Source organism: Protopterus annectens, chromosome 6.part1, assembly GCF_019279795.1.
Source record: "Protopterus annectens isolate FY-2018-M chromosome 6.part1, PAN1.0, whole genome shotgun sequence".
Classification (NCBI taxonomy): Eukaryota; Metazoa; Chordata; order Ceratodontiformes; family Protopteridae; genus Protopterus; species Protopterus annectens.
Genome location: NC_056738.1, coordinates 411,243,362 through 411,263,620, shown reverse-complemented (window position 1 = coordinate 411,263,620; position 20,259 = coordinate 411,243,362). Strand labels below are relative to the sequence as shown.

At 37.7% G+C, this 20,259-nt stretch overlaps 2 protein-coding genes across 2 annotated transcripts in view; one reads left to right on the top strand and one right to left on the bottom strand.

Moving 5' to 3' along the window:
* LOC122805601 (THAP domain-containing protein 2-like) overlaps positions 1–6,469 on the bottom strand; it is a 59,554-nt gene extending 53,085 nt beyond the window's left edge. The window contains exon 1 of the mRNA XM_044075838.1: positions 6,192–6,469. The gene's annotated coding sequence lies outside the window, so the exon portion shown is untranslated. The remainder of the gene's footprint in view (positions 1–6,191) is intronic.
* Positions 6,470–6,491: 22 nt separating this feature from the next.
* Positions 6,492–20,259, top strand: part of LOC122805303 (pre-mRNA-processing factor 39-like) — a 1,105,266-nt gene continuing 1,091,498 nt past the window's right edge. Inside the window, exon 1 of the mRNA XM_044075391.1 lies at positions 6,492–6,590. Coding sequence (XP_043931326.1) covers positions 6,539–6,590 — 52 coding nt within the window. The 5' untranslated portion in view covers positions 6,492–6,538. The remainder of the gene's footprint in view (positions 6,591–20,259) is intronic.

Below are 20,259 nucleotides of genomic sequence, written 5' to 3'. Positions count from 1 at the left end.
TAGTACCAGTAAAACCACAACAGGCACCCAAAGAGGCAGGAGGTAATCATAAAACACAAGCCTGTAGGTGTAAGCAGCAGCAGGTTTAATCGCATAAACGCCACACAATACAAAGCGTTTTCGCCTTCATTCATTCATTTAATATCTGAAGAAGTCTGGTGGACGAAAACGCTTTGTATTGTGTGGCGTTTATGCGATTAAACCTGCTGCTGCTTAGACCTACAGGCTTGTGTTGTATTATTACCTCCTGCCTCTTTTGGTGCCTGTTGTGGTTTTACTGGTTCTTGGTTTTGTGGCACCCTTTCCTTGGAGTTTTTGGATTATCATTATAGGACACCACTGTCTGGTTTAAAAAAAGAATTCAATGGTTAGAGACAAGGCATAACCTTTCACTTTCCCAACTAATCACTTTATACAAACTAATCTGTTATACACACACTACCTACAACTCTCACTAGTTTGAACAATATTCTCCAGCTTTATAAGCCAAGTTGACAGCCAAGATCCACTGACAACAACATGTTATTAAAATGTTACAAAAGCCAACAAATCAGCTGGTGACTCTTTGCTCTCTTTCCTTCCTGGACAAAATGTGGAACTTGCTCCTTCTCACTCTGAGATAACACAGTAAACACTAAACCTTTTAAAGCACAAACAAGACAATACCTGAAAGATACCTGGATCTGGAATTGCACATCTCCTAGATGACAAATGTCCTGCCTCTTACATTCTCCTATTCTTTCCAAGCACTTAATCCTCAGTTCTAGGTCCAAATTTTCTTCTTTGTTCTCTCCCTGTCCTTCCTTTTACATATCCTAAATCATTCTCTCTTGCCTAATCTTCTGTTTTCTCCTTTTCTCACCTTGTACCAAGTTCATTTCCAAATATGTTTCATAGTTCTTTACTTGATGCCACTACTAATTAACAATACCCTGTTTAAATGTTGTATAGTTGTTGATTACTTGTATACTTTTGTTTTTTATGTGATGTGATTTTTTTGGGCTTTTTCTCCCTGGGCCTCTGCTGAAGAAGGGTAGCTTTCTGCCCAGTTGGACTAGCCTAGTAAACAAATGCAATAAATAAACAAATAAATAAATAAATGGTCTCAGAAGCAAACAGGCTAAATTAACAATGTATTTGCCAAATGCCCATCATGCAAATGCAGTAACCTACATGATGTACACTATAGTCTGCATATTTAACTTTTGTTATTTATTACATTTTTAAACAGATAAGTGAAGTGATCCTTCCACCCTTTTCAGTTATGTCATGAGTCAAAACAAAAAAGTGAACGAATTGTAGAGTTATCCAAAAGCCCTTGGTGGTGCTGGTAATAAAACAAACCAGTGGCTAACAGAAAAACACCAGGTTGAACCAAAATCCAAGACAGAAATTTATTAAGCGCTTTTCGTTTGCTTGATAAGCAAACTTCTTCAGACAAATCACACACTACCACAATGCACTATTTAAAATACTTGAAACATCACCAATTAGATACAATCAATTAGTATAAATTGGAAGCAATAAATGCTAAAAAGGTGCATGCAGATAGGTTCAAGTAAAATTAATACATTTAACTTCAAATACTGCCAAGTTCCTTAAGGGATACGAAGAAATAAATAAGTGTACGTTAAAAATACATTAAAAATGGACTGAAAAAAATGTGAAAAATAAGAAAACACAGAAATACCCTAAACAAGGTATATTAGAAATGTATAAAAAATGCATTAAAAATTAAACATATCATTTAAAGTAAAACTTGACTAAACTTATTACAAACTTACAGAAATGTGTAGGCGTTGCCTAACACTGTGTAACCTGCCTACATAGAACCCAACCAAATATAAAAAATTAATGTGAAAAAATTAATTAATAAAGGCCATAAGTTACCCAATACATTTACTAAATCCCCACTGTTAACATTCCTTCATAAAAAAAAAAAAAAAAAATAAAAAGATAAATGAGTGTTTATACTATAGTATCAAATTAGAACTGGCCATTGTACTTTGTTAAAGGCACTATCTTTTTAAACTTAAGATGCTAAGTAAACTGGAGATGGAACAAGCTTCATTCAACCCTGGGGTGTGATACGCCTCTAATCTAATCTGCCAGTGTAATTCAAGTTCCAATAATTTGAGCTCCATTGGCCCACCCCTGATGTCATGGCCAACCTGGTCGATCGCAATGAATTTAAACTGAGGAGTTGGAAAATCCAGAATGTGCTTAGCAAGAGCATTGGCTTCCTTATGTTTTCTTATAGCGTACAGATGTTCATAGATACGTTCCCTGAACTTACGTTCCGTTTTACCTACGTAGTAAGCCAAGCAGTTTTGACACTGTGCTAAGTAAACAAGCATCCTGGAATTACAATTAGTCCTATATTTTAGTTTAAATTCACGCTTATTAATTATGAATCTATTAGATTCAATGATAAATTTGCAATAGTTACAAGATTGGCATTTAAACATACCCGGAGACCTAGTGGGTGGTGGTTTCAACTCAAACCAAGATTTTAAATTCCTAGCCTTCCTATATGTCACTTTAGGCATTATGCCTAATTTAGAAAACACCACAGGATCTGCCCTAAACAAGTGCCAGTTCTTTTTAATAATATGCCACAAGTTGGTACTATCCACAGTATAAGTAGTAATAAACCTAGCTAGGTTCAACAGAGGTGGCCTAGACTCGTTTTCGCCGACCACGTTGACCGAAGTTAATGGTGTTACTATTAGATCAACTTTTTTCCTAACTTGCAATAATGGTACATAGAAACTAGACCTCCTTTTCAGTGAAACTTTGCCAATTAGGTCCTCAACTAACTTGATGGGGTACCCTCGACTCATGAACGTCCTTTTTAGAGTTAAACATTCCTCAGTATAGTCGTCGTCCCTACTAATAATTCTTGCAGCTCTTACAAGTTGTCCCTTAATAACTGCACGTTTCTGTGTAAACGGATGACAACTTGTAAAGTGCAAGAGAGTATTAGAGTAAGTGGGCTTCCTGTGAATCTTTGCTATAAAACAAGCAGCCTCTGAGTCCTTAACTAACAGGATGTCAAGGTACGGTATCTTCGTGTCGCTAAAGGTTGAAGCAAACACCAAAAAATTAGTGGTGTTGTTAAGGTAGTTTACATACTCAGTTGCTTGAACTTCATTCCCATTGAAAAGGATGAAGATATCGACCAAATAGCGTGTATAATACGCTATGTGTTCCGTGTATGATGGATGGTTAAAAACTGATTGGTGCTCCCAGTGTGCCATAACCAAGTTTGCCACACCGGCACCACAGGGTGAACCCATGGCAACTCCAACAATTTGCAAATAATAGTTATCCCCAAACATAAAGAAATTTTTGGATAGTATCATATCCAGAAGTTCACCTACTAACAAGATGTCATAGTCACAGGCTTCCCTGGATTTCAACCTATCACATACCCACTCAACCGCTATGTCATGGGGGATACACATATATAGATCCTTTACATCAATAGTGAGAAGGGTCAGGTGATCCTGATACCGCAACTCATTAATTTTAGATATAAATGCCCACGAGTCTTTACAGATTTGCACCTCCTGTATGATGTATTTCCGTAATATATTGTCAACCACTTTAGCACAAGCATAAGTGGGTGAACCACGGCCATCAATCAAGGGACGCATGGGGGGATCCATTAAATTCTTATGGATTTTAGGTATACCGAAAAAGTACGGAAACCTAGGATAAGAAGTTGACATGTAATTAAATAAGTTTTGATTAATCCTACCCTCCAAAAACATCTCTTCAATGTTATCCTTGATGGCCCCATATGCTCTATTGATCTCACTTTTAGAGCTTAATGCATATGCAGGAGTGTCAAGTAATGATGTCATTATATAGTATAATAATAATGTATAGTTGTTGACTACTTGTATACTTTTGTTTTTTATGTGATGTGATTTTTTTTGGAGCTTTTTCTCCCTGGGCCTCTGCTGAAGAAGGGTAGCTTTCTGCCCAGTTGGACTAGCCTAGTAAACAAATGCAATAAATAGACAAACAAATAAATAAATGGTCTCAGAAGCAAACAGGCTAAATTAACAATGTATTTGCCAAATGCCCATCATGCAAATGCAGTAACCTACATAGTCTGCATATTTCACTTTTATTTATTACATTTTTAAACAGATAAGTGAAGTGATCCTTCCACCCTTTTCAGCTATGTCATGAGTCAAATAGGCAAAGACACTGAACACAAGAACAGAAAGATTAAAATAACATTTGTTAAGATTCCTAACAAGGATCTCACCCTAAAACTTCAGATGCCTGTTTGTATCAACAAATGTATTTGATTATTTCTGCAGTTTTGCATGGATGAAAATGTGGTCCCATCTCATCGCCCTCTTAACCTGGCTCATGCCTTTAAGACCCTTTTCTTGAATTAATAGAGCAAACTCTACCTGTGAAGTCCTTTTTCGGTTAAACATTATTCTCCAAAATGAAGTACTGACGCATTGTCTACCCAAAGAGCCTATAAAATTAGATTTGCTTGTTACTAACTGCTAAATAAATGTAGTAGCATGACTTACAACTGGAACTCTCATACAACACTGATAAGCTAGGGCTGCAATAATGGACGCTATTAGTGAATTTCTTGTAATAGCACTTTGTTGACCTTTTAAAATTTAAGAGAAACATGGGCACAGTGCTCACGGCTGTAGAGACCTTGTTAATACACAGACTATCTCTCACTCTAAACCCCCTGGTGAGGGAATGGCTAGAACATGTGGTTCAGCTGTCTGCTTGACATAATTGGTGCTTAGACTCCACAAACTCTGACTTTGGAGCATTCTCTCCTCTGCAAATACTTGCTTACTCACAGCCATCCCTTTACTTCTGAATCAGTATGAACACCTTGCTGAATGAAGCACATAAAAATTTAATTGTGTACCCTAAATATATTTCATACTTGTTAAGTTTCCAAAAAAAAAAAAAAAAAAAAAAAAAAAACAGCATCAAGAATTTGCAGAAAATTGTCCTATAATTGAAGCATGATGAAATAATCAGACCAATTTTTGAAAAAGTACACTATAAGTAAGAACAAGGGCGGCCACGGTGGTGCAGCGGTTAGCGTTGCCGCCTCACAGAAAGAGGTTCTCCTGTTCGATTCTCGGCTGGGGTGCCTTCTGTGCGGAGTCTGCATATCCTCCCTGTGGTCGCGTGGGTTTTCTCCGGGCGCTCCAGTTTCCTCCCACATCCCAAAGACATGCAGTAGGTGGACTGGACACTCTAAAATGGCCCTAGGTGTGAGTGTGTGCGTGTGCCTTCTGTGGAAGGTTGGGCGCTGGGCTGGCAACTCGACACCGTAAAACTCCACTGCCAATCATGAGTGGACAGATGATCCGCTGTGGCGACCCTTAACCGGGAAAAGCCGAAAGAAGAAGACACTATAAGTAAGAACATCAGTTTCACAGATAGGCAAGTATACTGCTGGATGCCTACTTGCCGGACGGATTCCTATTCAGATGCTCAAAGTAGGACATTTTTTTGTGAAAATGTGAGATAATCTGCAGCCAATGTAAAGGACTGAACATCACTTTTTTGCCAAAAAAAAACTTAATATTGTAGCATTGTATTTGCTTATGCAGTTCCAAATAATATTTAAGTGTTTCACATAACAAATAATTGTTTTAAGCCACTATTACAGGAAGCTTCTCAAATATTTATCTCATAAAATGTCACGACGTTTGCCATTTTTCATTTTTTTCCGTAAGCACAAGTGCCCAAAATAGGGTCTGTCCTGCGTAAAGGACAGGTGATAACCTTATACTTCGTCCATTTAAAATCCAGTACAAAATCAGAAAACCAGGACTCCATCTTCAAAAGTTTTATTACAACTCGTTTAGCCAAAAAGCAGAATAAATAATTCACATTAAGATAACATTTCTTAAAAAACCTTTACAAACATGTATTAATGGCATTAATTTTTAGTTAATGTGTTCATTACCCACTCACCCGAACGCACATTTTTATGACGGACAGTGAACAATTAAAAAAATGGAATTACATATATACCTAAACTGTGGTACCCAGAGGTTAAGAATTAGACAATGTGCAAACTTCAATTATACATCAATGAAAACACAAATCTTCCGTCACTCAATGAGCGTGAATAATTTAATCTACGTAAAAACACTTAATAAAGTGGAAATAAGTACCTGTATATGGGTATGACTCTAGTGATCTCCGACTCGACTGTAAGAAACGCAACATCCCTAGGATTCCTTGCAAGCCTCACACACGAAAGCGCCACATAAATGTTTACAAAACTGTAAATTTAGAACTATGTAAAAAACAACCAACACATCTCCAGCTGCTTTTGGATGTTTGCAAGTAACTTATTGGTCTTGCCCTCCACAATATGGCGGTAAGCCTTTCGATCATTATAGTGGGTAGTAGGTGGGTGGCTTTTCTTTTTCTTTTAAGGGACTCACCGCCTCCTTTAATCCGGGCTCTATGATAGAGTTTGCGCTTGCGCTTTCTGTGAAGTTTACTGTGTTTTAAAATGGCAGGAGATGGTGTAGAGAAAGGGGCAAAGGAAGCTGGGATTAATATGGGTGAGTGAAGGAGTGGATTGCTGTGTAAGCAAATTAAATATATAAATTGCCAGCTGTGTATTAGTGTTAGATATATATACGCCAGGTGTGAATATTTTGTTACCTAGTTTTGTTCTGTCCAATTTACGTCCTGTTAGGCCTAAAATAAAACCTGAGGATAGTTGTGCCTTATGATATGACTTCTCTAGTAACACGTTGTCTTTTTGAGATTGTCATGTAGTTTTTCGTATAACGCGTCTGTAAAGTAATACTTTTATTTGATTGAGCTATTACTGTTAAGTGATGCAACAAACGGCGATTTTTTTTTTGTATTTTTCGTTTGATTTTGCTTAGTTAGGATAGAAGATTAGCGTTCTCCAGACATGGATAAGTACAGTACTGTACCAGGTTTCTTTTAATGGGTATCAGCTGTTGTCCCTTGCAGAGGCAGAATTGCACGTCAGAATAGCTTTGAGTGGGGTAATGAGTATTTTTGATGGTCTTCTGTTGTGTGGATAGAAAAGTAAATAATGTATAAACATTGCTTTTTAAGCTTGTACTTTTCTGAATACTATATTAGTTGTGTATCCAGGGCTGGTGTAAGCATTTTGGGGGCCCCAGCAAATGTCAAGTTGGGGGCCCCTTGGGCACTTTCAGTCAAGTAACCCCCTGTCACTGCCACCACTTCTATCCATATTTTTAGTTCATGCTGCAGGCTTTTAGGAGTAGTACACACAGACTGATCAGTAGCTACATTACAACAGGCATACATACCGCACTGTGTTGGCCCATCTCACAAAGGGATATTTTACAGTTACTGGCATTTATGTGTAACAAGGATACATTACACGAACTCTATGTACAGGGGAGAACTAATGTGCAGTGGAACCCTAGGCACTGCTTACTGTTTCAGCCCCCGCCAAAAAAAAAAAAAACACACCCTCCAGAGTTTTCCCTGTGTTTCCCCCATGTTGGGCTTCCCACTTATGCACAATACTTTTTTTTTTTCTTCCATTTCTCACATATTACTTTTTTTCTTCAGCTTTTTCAAGAAACAATAACTTTATATACGCTCTAAAGTGCTTTTTAAGTTTATTTATTTCTTTTACCCAATGATGGCTTGAACAGAAATGATGATTAAGGAAAGAAATTCAGTATTGCTGTTCAGCTTTAGTTTTCCTTCTGTCTTTTCAATATACTTCTTTTGACCAAGACAGCACAGTAATAACCATTTAGGAAATAACTCAATTAAGCTGGTGCCCCCAGAAGCTAGAGCATTTCCCAACCTTTTAATCCAAAAGTGGCCTAAACAAAAATCGTGAGTAAGAAAAAAGAATGCCAGTCTTATTTTTTTCAATGAAGACAAGTTGTATCCAAGGCTTAAAATTCAAAGCTGACAAAAATAGTAGCTCAAAATAAATTAACAAGTCAATTGTTGTGAGGATACACAGATCATGTGGAATACTGTCTGCCTCCCTAATCCTCCCAAAAAGACAGTCACTGCTTATGCAACCCTCTAGTGTTAGATTGGGATGAAAGCAGAGATTCAAATGGCCACAGTCCTATATTTCAAGTGACTTCTGAAATACATATACATAGCATGCCTTCGATCCTAATCCCCAGAGGCAACCAACTGTACATGTGCCTGATGTTTGATTGTGAGGAAAGTGAGAATAAATAATGATTGCAATAATGTATTCTACTTTGCTGCTCCCAGGCAGTACACTGCCCCTACAGGAGCTAAAGGAACTTTCTTTGTATACCTCTGAGGTCTGTTAGAAAAGTAAAGGAAATAATAACTACACAATCCCCAGCACCCTCATAACCTACAGTAAATTTCTGTACACAAACATCTGAGCAGGGATGTTTTGGAATGTTTGTGGTTGAGGACAAAGGCTTTTATCAGTTTTATCCTAACAGGGTCATATAATAACTCCATTCAGGCTAGAGAGTGCAATCAGAAAATGAAAGCATTTTTTCCGTCTTTTTTCCTCAACCAAAAATGGCTTTTTTGGGGTCACCACAGTCAAGGATGATTAAGGGAGCCTCCTGTATCCATTTATACAGTTTGGGGGCCACCAGATTCCTAGAAGATCTGTGTGTCTGAATGCTCTGTGATATATTTTATGCCTTACATTTGAAATGTAATCACTTGTTAGCTACATTTTTATTGATAGCCTGAAGAATGTGTGTATTCCAGCATTATTGGATATGTGCATTGATCATAATCTGATATTTTTTACACACACACACACACCACAACAATGCTGATTTTTGTACTTATTTCAGCAAGTACATTGTACAAAACTAGTACTACTACACAAGCTCAGTGACTGCGTTTAGCAGTCATCAAACAGCAACAGGGATAAGTCACTTTTATTTATCCTCAGTGGGGAGTAAATTAATACCTATCACTATCCTTGATTTCACAGATATTCCTGATTTTGTCTCATAATTTTGCTCTGTCGCAATAAATCCAGTCATCAGAGTTTTGTACTTATTGTCTAAAAATGCATGTTGATGCAAAATGTGTTGTTATAGTAACTTTTTAAATGAATTAGAGTAATATATAAAATGTGTTCCTCATTTTGAGACTTTATTATGCTATTATTTTTATCACTGAACAGAATTCTTCAGCAAAGATGTTGAGAGTTACAGTATCAGTTCTGCCAGTATGTATAAAAACCTTGAAAGAGAAACCATTTCTGAAGATTAGAAGCATCAGCTCTTCTTAAACTCCACAGTTTGCAGTGAGATCAGTCTCCTTGGGCTGCTGATCTCTGTAGTGCTTACTTTGCTTATGTTTATTACATCTTTGTCCTAACAGGGTCATATCACAGTCCTGTTCAGGTTAAAAAGTATAACTGAAACTTAATACATTTTTTCTCCTCATTTTTCCCCAACCAACAGTGGTTTTGTGGGGCCCCCACACAGTCATTGATGATTAAGGGGCCCCCTCCAGCCACAGTTATTGCAGGTACCTAAAACTGGCTATGTTGTTAATTTTAGTGAAGAGGATGTCCACCATCAGGGCTTAACCTAGGCCGGGGCATTATGTCATTGGTAAAATATTTAATGAAATTGTAAAGCTTGTTACTTGACAAAATACTGTTACTATAACTAAAGATGTTTGAATTTTGAAGGAGGTAAATGAGTTATTACTTTACGTGCTTTATTAACAAGATTGCTGTACTAGCTTTTGTTGGTTTGACAGACGTTAAAAAATATCAAGATAAGATAATTTGCTGTGGTTGGGGGCCCCCCAGGACCAGGGGGCCCCCAGTGACCGCAGGGTTCGCTGGTGCCTAAAACTGGCTATGTGTGTATCCTATTTATTACACGCTGATAAATATTGGGGAATTGTGTGTGTGTGTGTGTGTGTGTGTGTGTGTGTGTGTGTGTGTGTGTGTGTGCGTGCCTGAGCATATACAGTGGTGTGTGGGGCAATTGCTTGTAAATATGTTGAACAACAGTTTGCTGTATTTTTTGTGTATACACTTGTACGTTGTGCACATGAGTATTGTATGTATCGGGCTATATGTATGGGTTAGGCTGTATATTGTGTGTCAATATTTGTGTGTAACATCTTTAAGCGCACATTTGCAAATCCATATACGTAAATGTTTGTTTGCTGGAGTTCTGCAAGGTGGTTATGTTTTTATTGCTGTTCTCTGCTTTGAATTTTTTACAGATCTCCGTTATTTCACACAATAAACAATATGGTCAGGGGTTAATTCTGAATAAGTTAATGCACTGACAGTGATTATACTTGTGAAGTAAATATTTTTGTTTTGTTTACAGTTTTTTACCGAGTAGATAAGTTGGTCTACTGACCCCTTTCAGTCATGATCTGGGTAATGAAAACGGTAAAAGAAAGTGGATTTTTTACAATGGCAAATTTACGTGTGTGTGAAAACATTGTATAATGCAGAACAAAGAATTAACCCATGAAGTATTCAGTAAAAGTACTGTATTCATATTTACATAAACGTATAAACTTGTGTTTGAGGTTGACTGATTTAATAAAGTAGTAGTGTCATAAAGTTATTCAAATGTTGTTATGAAAGCAGGTGCACTTAGGTTCTTTATGTAAGCATTCCTTCAGAGATGTTTAGATTGATACCATTTAATTTATTTTTCACGTCATTTGGGAGTCGGTTCCACAAAGCAAGTCCTAGTTGGGAGAAGGTTCTTTCTCCTGTTGTGTTTTTGAGTTTGGATAGGGATGATACAAGTAGGCGGATTGGACACTTTAAATTGGCCCCAAGTTTGAGTGTGTGGTACAGGTGAACTATTGCGGCAGGGCTAGCCACCCAGTGGTGTAAATGAGGTATAATCGAGATGATTCACTGTTGAAGTGACAACACCCCTGCCCCATGTGCAAAAATGGGAAAAGGGGTTGAAGATGGATGGATAGGGATGATACAAGAACATCATTCTGGCCGTTTCTTAGTATATAGTTAAGTAGTGTCAATGGTGTAATAGGTAGTACACACACCTTTGGTGCAAAAGGCTGCGGGTGTTATTCCCACACCAGGAAGATAAATTGCTGACACAGCAGTGCAGCATAAGAGTGGTGCATTTCCAGTGGGACTATAACCTGGTCAACAAAGGATAAAATAAGAAATAAAAATAAAGGCATTGTACTGAAATTGTACATTTTTAAAATGTATGCTTGTATGTAAGGCATTGCAAGTGGTAATAAGTACATTATAATCAGATTTTTTTTTTTTTAATGCAAAAGCAGGGGGTTAAGGTGAAGCAGCCCCCCCCCCCCATGCAGTGCATTGTCTTTTGTGACTGTTTGTATTGCACTCTTAACTACTACTACATTTTTATCGTAATCATTCTTGATTTAAGAAATTGGCAGAACTGATGCTATGATTGCAGATAAAACCCTATTCCGTGGGTCAGAAGTAGGAAGCTGTCACAGTACAGACTTGGGTTGCTCAGTCTTTTTTGTATGAAGTAAAATCGGCAGCTGATGGGATGGGACCTTCATTTATAAGTAGTACAGTTCTGTCACTTAAGAAGGTGTCTAGTACATGGGAAGGTTCCTACTTCCCACTTTTACTTATTAAAATTTTTCTTTTTGTTAACTAAGATAGTTTTACTGAGTGGTACCCATTTTTTGCAGAGGCCTGAGGGGTAGCTCAAAGATAAAACATTATGCTGCAACAGCTACATAGGTACTTAATAGACTTATTCTTGCATAAGTCAAACAAATGTCCAGCCCTCAAATGTGTAATCAGCTCTGGCTCTACAACCCAAGTAGAAGTCCTAAGATCTGCAGATAAATCTCAAAATACAGCGGGGGTTGCAGTATTCTCAAAGATCCACCCCAGCAAATTAAAGAACCTCCGAGATTAATTGTATGCACATGTCTGTAGTTAAATTTTTGAGATGTTTGCAAAAATAACTACATCTTGTACTTGGAAATAAACTTGTGAAGTATGTTTTTGTACAGTAAATAATAAATTCAAATTTTTATTATCTTGTAACTGTCTTTTTTCTCCCTGGACCTCTGCTGAAAAGGGGCTATTAATTTCTAAAAGATTTTTGTGTTCATCTTTTCTTCCATAACTATTCTGTATGTGTACATCTGTCAGAGCGCCATGATCAGTCACATGAAAGCAAGCAGTCATTCTTACCATCTTCACAAGAGTGGTTCCTCAGTAAATCTTTTCCAGTTGTGATCCCTTTCAAAGCTTCCTGATATCCATTACCTGCTTCTTGATCATTTTAATTACGTTTTCAATACATAGAATAGATTTAGGACCCAGTTGTGGTTCAGACACTACACCACTACATCTGGCATATTTTGAGAGCATCTTTTCACTCGCACTGCCCTTGGCACTGGTCAGTATTGATCAGTGCACTGCCCCTGGCACTGGTCAGTATTGATCAGTGCACTGCCCCTGTAAATAAAACTTGACTGTGGCCAACTTTTTGTTGGTGCTACCCTTCTTGACCTCTCTAAAGCATTTTATATAGCTGTCTGTACAGGCAGATGGGGGATCTTAAAAGGTTGTAGTCTGTTTCTTCATGTATTAAGATGGTTTTTTATACTTGTAAATTTGCCTTGGAGTAATTTCTAATAAAAAATTCCAGGGTTACCTAGTATCCCAAGTTTTAATCTCAGATGAGACGGCTTTGTGGTCCATCCTTTCCAATGAGGGTGTTAAGTTGCAGGAAAGTGCAACATTCCCCTATGTTGGTGAGGACTAGTCAAGGATGTTGGAATCCCTAGTAGGTGTTCTGACTAGCTGGCCCAGGGCATTTGTGTTGACAAAATCTAGGAATCTTTATGCCTGAAAGTTTAAGGTTTTGTATGCTTCCTAGTTCATAGTGAGGTAGTTCTCCCTCATGAGTATGGTGTTGGATTGAATGGAATGTGGCTCAAGTTCATTTTAACTAGTGTGGGTTTCTTGGGTCATAAGGGGGATGTGTAGCTCTCAAAGCTGTGGTAGGGACCTTCGCTTATGGTGAGTTATACATGGAGTAGCTGACATGTCGTACTGCTTGACCAGCCTTGAGGTGTGACTGTTTTTGATGTTAGTTGTCACCTCCACCTTCTTTTCCCTTTCTGTGCAGCACCTGGTCATAAATATGTGGAAGGCATTATAGTCTTGCACTACCAGGCTGCTCTCTGCAGATGTAAACCATGCCTCAATAACTACACAGATGTCCTAAGGTTGGAGAGCTAGCAGGATGTGGAGTTAAGATTCCTGTCATTGAGCAGTATCACCTTTAGATAATTTGGGGTTGGCTTAGCTATGTTGAATGGTCTATCTGGTTGGCAATGTGTCGTCCACCATCTTAGTGCTTTTTTTTTTTTTGTTAGGTTTTGGCCAATATTCAGAAGCGTAGACCATCCCTGGTAAAGCTTCGTGGTATGTCAGCCATATCCTTCCAGGCTGACAATTCTTGTATCTCATTTGAATAACACCAAAAACTAAGCTAGTTGTTAAAAACTGGTCAGAGGTACACACATATCGGCATGGGGGCGCAGAAGAGAGCTCCATTATGTGTTTCTTTTTGTAGTCCAGGGAAGTAGGTCTGTGGTCATTTACTCCAACGCAGACTGTGACTGAGTTATACTAGTACTTGTGGCTCAGTGACGTGTGTATGTGATCTGGTAGATCCTGTCCTCTGATAAACAGCTGACCGTAATATTCTCCTTGCTCAGCATGGCGAATGGGACCATTGTGTGCCTCACAATGAGCCTTCTATGACCTGAATGTTGTATTGTGGTGGTGGTATGCCTTATGGAGTTAGCCACTGAGGCTGTGTGTGTGTGCTGGAAGGTATTGCTTTGATAAGTGTTTTTGAGGCTGATGGTGCTTATTTAATTACTGCATCTGGGAGGCCTTTGTGGTATTGTTTTGGGTAGGTTACTTTCAGCATATGTGGTTCTAAGTATTTCTTTGTAGTGTCTGGTAGATGGGCTATTTTTTCTAACAACCTGTTTATTTGTAGTGACTATGTAAGCACTTTTCCACCAGAGACAATGTTCAAGTCCATCTCTCTGATACTGTTTCAGATTTTGGGAATTAGGTGGTTGACAGAAAATGGGGAGAAAATTTCTACATTTTCTCAGGATGTCATCTTTTTACCAAACTGTATATAAATAGAGTAGGAAAATGCAGATCCATGTTCCAGCTACAGGATATAGTGGGTTATAGGAAGAGTGATACCAAGGGGGTTCTATGCTCCTCTGTGTATCCACTCTGAACAGAGACAGATTTCCTAGAGGGCTATAAAAATTGCAATTTTAGCCTATTCTCGTGAAGCAATAACCTTTTCACTGAAACCTGTTCATCAAGCAACTGTGCCCAGGAAGTCTTAGGGGTGGAAGTTGGGATTCTAGGCACCTGTAACTATGAAGTCCAAAAATAAGAGGGGATGGGATATGGGATATTGCGAACACTACAGAGAGAGCAGAATATAAATGGATACACTGTTTTAGATCTGATGTTCTTCCAGGGCTTAATAAAACTAACAGTATTAAACCCATTTTGAAACTAAGACAAGCATATGTTAGAATATTATATTTGTCTTATCAAGTATCCTAGGTTGTAATGAACTGTTTTTAGTGTACTAATAAATTGAACATAGTGCTTTAGTAAAGCTTTTTAATCAATTGGGTAAATGTCCTGGGAGTGACTTGTTTAGTTAATTATTTAATTATACAATGTGTTTATGATCTATGTTGTGTGATTGGCTGGTGTTATATATTTATTCTGTGGTTTTAATGTATTGATTCATCCTTGAAAAAGAGTTCAACTCGAAAGCTTGATGTAATAAACCCTGTTTTATATGGATGGTCGTGCCGTGCCTTTTGTTACTGGATTTTAACACCTGTAAGTATACAGACCACAGTAACCAAGCAAAATGGGCTCCTAAGGTTCTTCAGTGATTCTCGGCACAGAAAAGACCAGGCTACAGTCCCCAAAGGACAAGCCTAACTTTTTTTCTAAATTTGAACCACTAAAATGTTTCCTTTTCGTGTCGTTTGCGAGTCACCTTATTCTGCAATACGTAATCCTTTGTCAACCCTTCTAAGTAATCCCTGTTGCTACTTTTCACATCTCTCTCTCTCTCTCTCTCTGTTTCTTTAAATTCCATTCTCATTTATCCCCATTCATTAGCTATCTTTTTCTAAAGAAATCTCTGCTTTGCTAATGACTCCTGAATCTCCCATTCCTTAAAATACTCTTTCAACGTAAATGGGAAGTTTGTTTTTTTTACTTCATTACCACACATCTTTTATCTTAGTTTTATTTGGTGCATGATCTGAGATAGTTGGATGTGTCCATGCTGCTGTGAAATTTAACTTCTATTCAGGGTTGTCTGTTCTTGTGCTTTTGGGAAAAATATGTAAATTCTTTAGTTTTTCTACTTGATCCACATCGTCCATACCAGATATTCTAGTGTATTACTTCAGAGGTTTACCTTCCAATTTTGCAGATGTAGTTCCAGTCCCCACCCATAAATAAAAATTTATTTGCTAGCATGCGGGCAGTGTACTTCTAGCCAGTAATTGACTTGTACCAAAAGTACAATTTAACTGGCTCCCTTTTCTCAGTTTCTGTTGTCACATAAGGAGAGCTGGAAGTAAGCTCTTGATCAGTGTGCTGCAATCTTGGACATCCTGCACCAAAAATGTATTTGTTTGCTAATTTCCAAGATTGCTGCACACTGATCAGCAGCTTAATTTTAGCTCTGCCAGTGTGAAAAAAGAAACTGAGAAATGAGGTCGTGATTTTTTATCAGCTTGAGTAAAATTCAGTTGCAGGCAAATATGTACACTGCTTGAGTGGCAGCGAAGAAGAAATTTAGTGAACCTGGAAGAAAATCAACCAGGAAAGGTGGAGAGAACTCTGGATGGCAAGAATTTTTCTTTATTTTCAGCATAAAGGAAACAATCAAGTCAAATGTACTCGGATGATTAAAATAAATGAAACATTTAAGGAGTATATCAACTTAAATAAAATACTGGAAAAAATAGAAGCTTTAAATACTTTTTCCAGTGTTACAAAGTAAAATGCCATTGAGAGGGACAGAAGTACATGAGCTGACTAGAAGCAGCAAGAACACCTTGGACTTTTGGGCTTGAACCACAGTCTGGTGTTGGCGAAACAGAGATGAGCAAGAAGGACCCGCAACGGTGAAATTGGTGAGTAAATGGAAGACTATAAAGAATCAATATGGGCCTGGCACCCATGTCCCTTATGGACAGAGGTAGCTTATACATGTCTGGCTTTAAAAGTCCTATTAAGACATCAGTATTCTTTTGGGGAACCTTAGCTAGGCTTGGGCTCCTCGGGTCGTTAGCCTAGCATCTTGAAGTACGGCTTTGCAAGAAAAAGTGGCAGAGAGAAACTGGACTTTTGACTGTTAAACTTGTGGGTGGACTGTAAACTATATATTCCACTTTGTTGTTAATGTTTAGAGGGGCACAAAGTGTTGGGGAGTAACTATAAAAGTAAAACTATTTTTGTTCTTAGTATTTGTATAATGTTATAAACTGCATTAAATATAGTAAAGCAGTTTTGTGTAGTGTGTAATCGGGTGTTTAAAATGTGGGAATGAGTATTTTCAGTTACTATTGTATTTGTTAAAGATATTGAAGTAAACCAGTATTTTTTGTCACAAAATTATAGGCTTTACAGTACGAGAATAAAGTCTGGATAAAAACAAGTATATTAAAATGCTGTGATCTTGAGCTTTTGGGGTGGGGGACGGTATAAACGTGCACTGATTTATATTGTATGTGGAAATAAACTTTCTCTTAGTTATACAAGGGTGACTGTCTAGATTAATGTCTTTGGTTAAAGCTGTAAATAGTTTGACATTATATATATCAAGTGGGCTTGACAAATGGGACTAAATGAAGAAAGCCTTGAAAAAAAGCTACGTTTCGTATATCTGCAAAGATGTCGGTTGTTTTTTTTCCCCATTACCAAATGTTCAATGGGAGTAAAGATGTCTGCATTTGAAGGCAAGTGTACATTCTGTTTAGAGTGAACTTTACAAGGTTTCAGTGAATTCTTTTACATAGAGATGAGATGTCTCCAGTTGTAAGCAATTAATCTTGAAAGTTCTGAGCATTCCTTGGTAAGGGAAATACAAAATGTAGAGGTGGAATTATAAGCAGTGAAAAATTATCTGAATTTATGAGAAGTACGAGATCTGTCTTCCTAACTGCCTTAATTCTTTTAATGCACTTAATAGAATAATGTACAATTTAATTTAAAGATTGCCAGTACACTTTTTTGTCTTGGAGCTAAAAATTGTTTTTTACTGAAAACGTACAAGCTTTTCACATCTGGGAACGGAATAGATGGCTGTGTGTGTAAGTGGGAACACAGGCTGTAGCATGCTTGTTGGCATGTGTAACCTTAATTTTAAGTTGGGTAATTCCTGTGGGTGCAGCTGTTCATTTGGGGCAATTCCTCTTTGAAGGGTTCTTCATTTTTTTTTTGAAGATATGTGGTTTGTGTTGTCTTCAATGTTAATAGGGGGATTGGGGTGTTGCATGTTTTTGTTTGAGGGTTTTCGTTAAAAGCATCGAAAAAATGTGACTGGTTCATATGGAGGTAAGAACTGTATAAAATCAGCTGCTAAAGATTAGTGTGTGCACACAAAACAAGTTGGAACTACACATTCAAAAAAAACATGTGTAATCAGCGGGAACAGTAGCTTTTTATCATAGTGGTTACATTGCCTGTGTTATCTTGGCATATAAATGGCCTGTTTTTTGTCAAGGGAGGATTACTTTGGCATATAATCAGTTTTCAGTGGGGAATATTACTTTTAGATATTGAATGTAACTTGATTTGCAATAGTGAGGATGTTTGGTGGGGGGGCCTAGAAGGGAAAATATAACCAAAAGAGGGTAGATTTCTGAAGACTTCTGAAAGCATTTGATATGGAAGATGCGATTTAAGTAGTGGGAACTTGTATATTTCCTAAAGTACAATAAATTGGCTAGACTAGATTGAAAGAAACATGTACATTTAATTAAACCTTGACACAGCCATTAAAAACTAATATAAAAATGCCAGGGTACTGAAGTAAAAATGAGACGCTGCCTGTTTCTCACCTACCTGTTAAAAGAGAGGAATTTAAGGAATGGGTAGTGGAAACTATTAGAGTCAATAGGCAAGATAAAAATATCTTCAGAAGTTATAGCTAGTGAGTGGGATAAAATGGAGATTAAAAATAGGGCAGAAATAAGACACAGACCTGGTTAACAAACAAATCTGAGGGCCTGACAAAGGTTTACGCATCCCAGAGTAATGGGAATTTCTCAAAAAAAAAAATAAATAAAAAAAAACGGGCACAAATGCAGAGTGCTAAAGAGAAAGTAAGGGAGTATTTGAATAATATTCATGTGTTTAGAAAGATTGCTGTTAAGCAACTGTAATAACTCCAGAGCACACACACTTTTAACACAGCAACTTATGCAAAAGAAAGTAGAAAGGGTTGTTGCCAAACTTAGGGAGTCTATAACAAGCAAAATTAATTGCAGATCCTGTAGTGGTATTAAGGATATTTCGGAAGTTTTATGAAAATTTGCATAAAGCAGAGGCATGAAAAAGTGCAAATGGAAATATTTATGGAAGACTTAAGTGTGACAAAGTTAGAGGTAGATGAGGCTGAACAACTAATGCTTAAGGTAGTAGGAGATGAGAGAAAAATGGTGATGTGTAAGCAATCTTGAGGAAAGCCTCCAAGAACAGATGGTGTTCCTGTGGAAGTTGTGAGGGAAGAAAGTGATAAAGATCTGGAAGATTGTGTTTATTTTAAAAAGGAGGAGAAGTGCTAATGTCTTGGAAGAAAGCTTTGATGGCTTTATTACCTAAAGATGGTAAAGTTAGACCAAGCTTCGTATTGATCCATTTCAACTTTAAACCATGATTGTAAAATATTTACCTTTGGTTTAGCTAGTGTATAAATGAGGTGTTGCCAAAATTGATGGATATGGATATTGTGACTTTGTGGAGGGGAGGCAGAGATTCGACAACATTAATACTACAGTGATGATCCAGAGGGAAGCGGAATGTAAGCTGTTGTTGATGGGTCTTAGTATGAAGAAAGCTTTCAACTGGAGTAGATTGGGATTTTGGGTAGGGCAGTAGAAGCATTTGCATTCCCTGATGCAATAATATTTAAATAGGAGGGTATTTGATGGAACAGAGGGAAGAATTCAGTCTTCCTCGTTAGTGTAGTGGTGAGTATCATTGCCTGTCACATGGGAGACCAGGGTTCGATTCCCTGATGGGAAATTGTGATTTGGACAGCGCAGCGATAGTGTTGTCGCCTCGCAGCAAGAGGTTCTCTGGTTCGATTCTTGGCTGGGATTCCTTCTGTGTGGAGTTTGCATGTCCTCCCTGCGTTCGTGTGGGTTTCCTCCTGGTGCTCCAGTTTCCTCCCACATTACAAAAACATGCATCTGGAGCATTTCTCCCTGGGCCTCCGCTGAAAATTGGCTTTGTTCCAAGTCTGACTTTCCCAGTTAATAAATGTTAAATAAATTAGTGGGAGGTTTCATCTCTGGTAAGCTGTGTTTGAACAGAGGGACCAGAAAAGGGTGTTCTCTTTCACCCGTTTGTTGCTTTATATGTACCGCCATTGGCAAATAAGAGACTCCGAAATACAAGGATATAATTGATATGGTAATCCAGAAAAGTTGGCTTTATTTGTAGACATTTTTTTATATGTGATAATTACAGACTGACATTTCAGTATTGAACATTTTTGAAACAAGTTTCAAGTCTTATCGGGATATGAAAGTAAACTAAAACAAAGGTTATCTTTTATTTATTGACACTTGTTGACCAGGAAGTCCACTGGCTCAGAGCTCTGTTTTCAAGAGGCCCAGGGATAAAAGCTCCAAAAAGGTACAGTTGCACCCTAAACAAAGTTACTAAAATTAAAACAGTTTACAAAGATTTGTACATATTCAGTAGATTATACGTTAAGGCAAAATACAGTTTATAAAAAGAAACAAAGTAGGGCATTCAGTTGAAATTTTATCTAGTAGAATTTATAAATCCTATTTAAATATTGCTTCAGGGAATGCAAATGCTTCTGTTGCCCCTACCTAAGTACCATGTTCAGTCATAGCCTTACCTCAGGCTTTGTGCTCACTGAATGGCGCACAGTGACGGTCATCCCACTC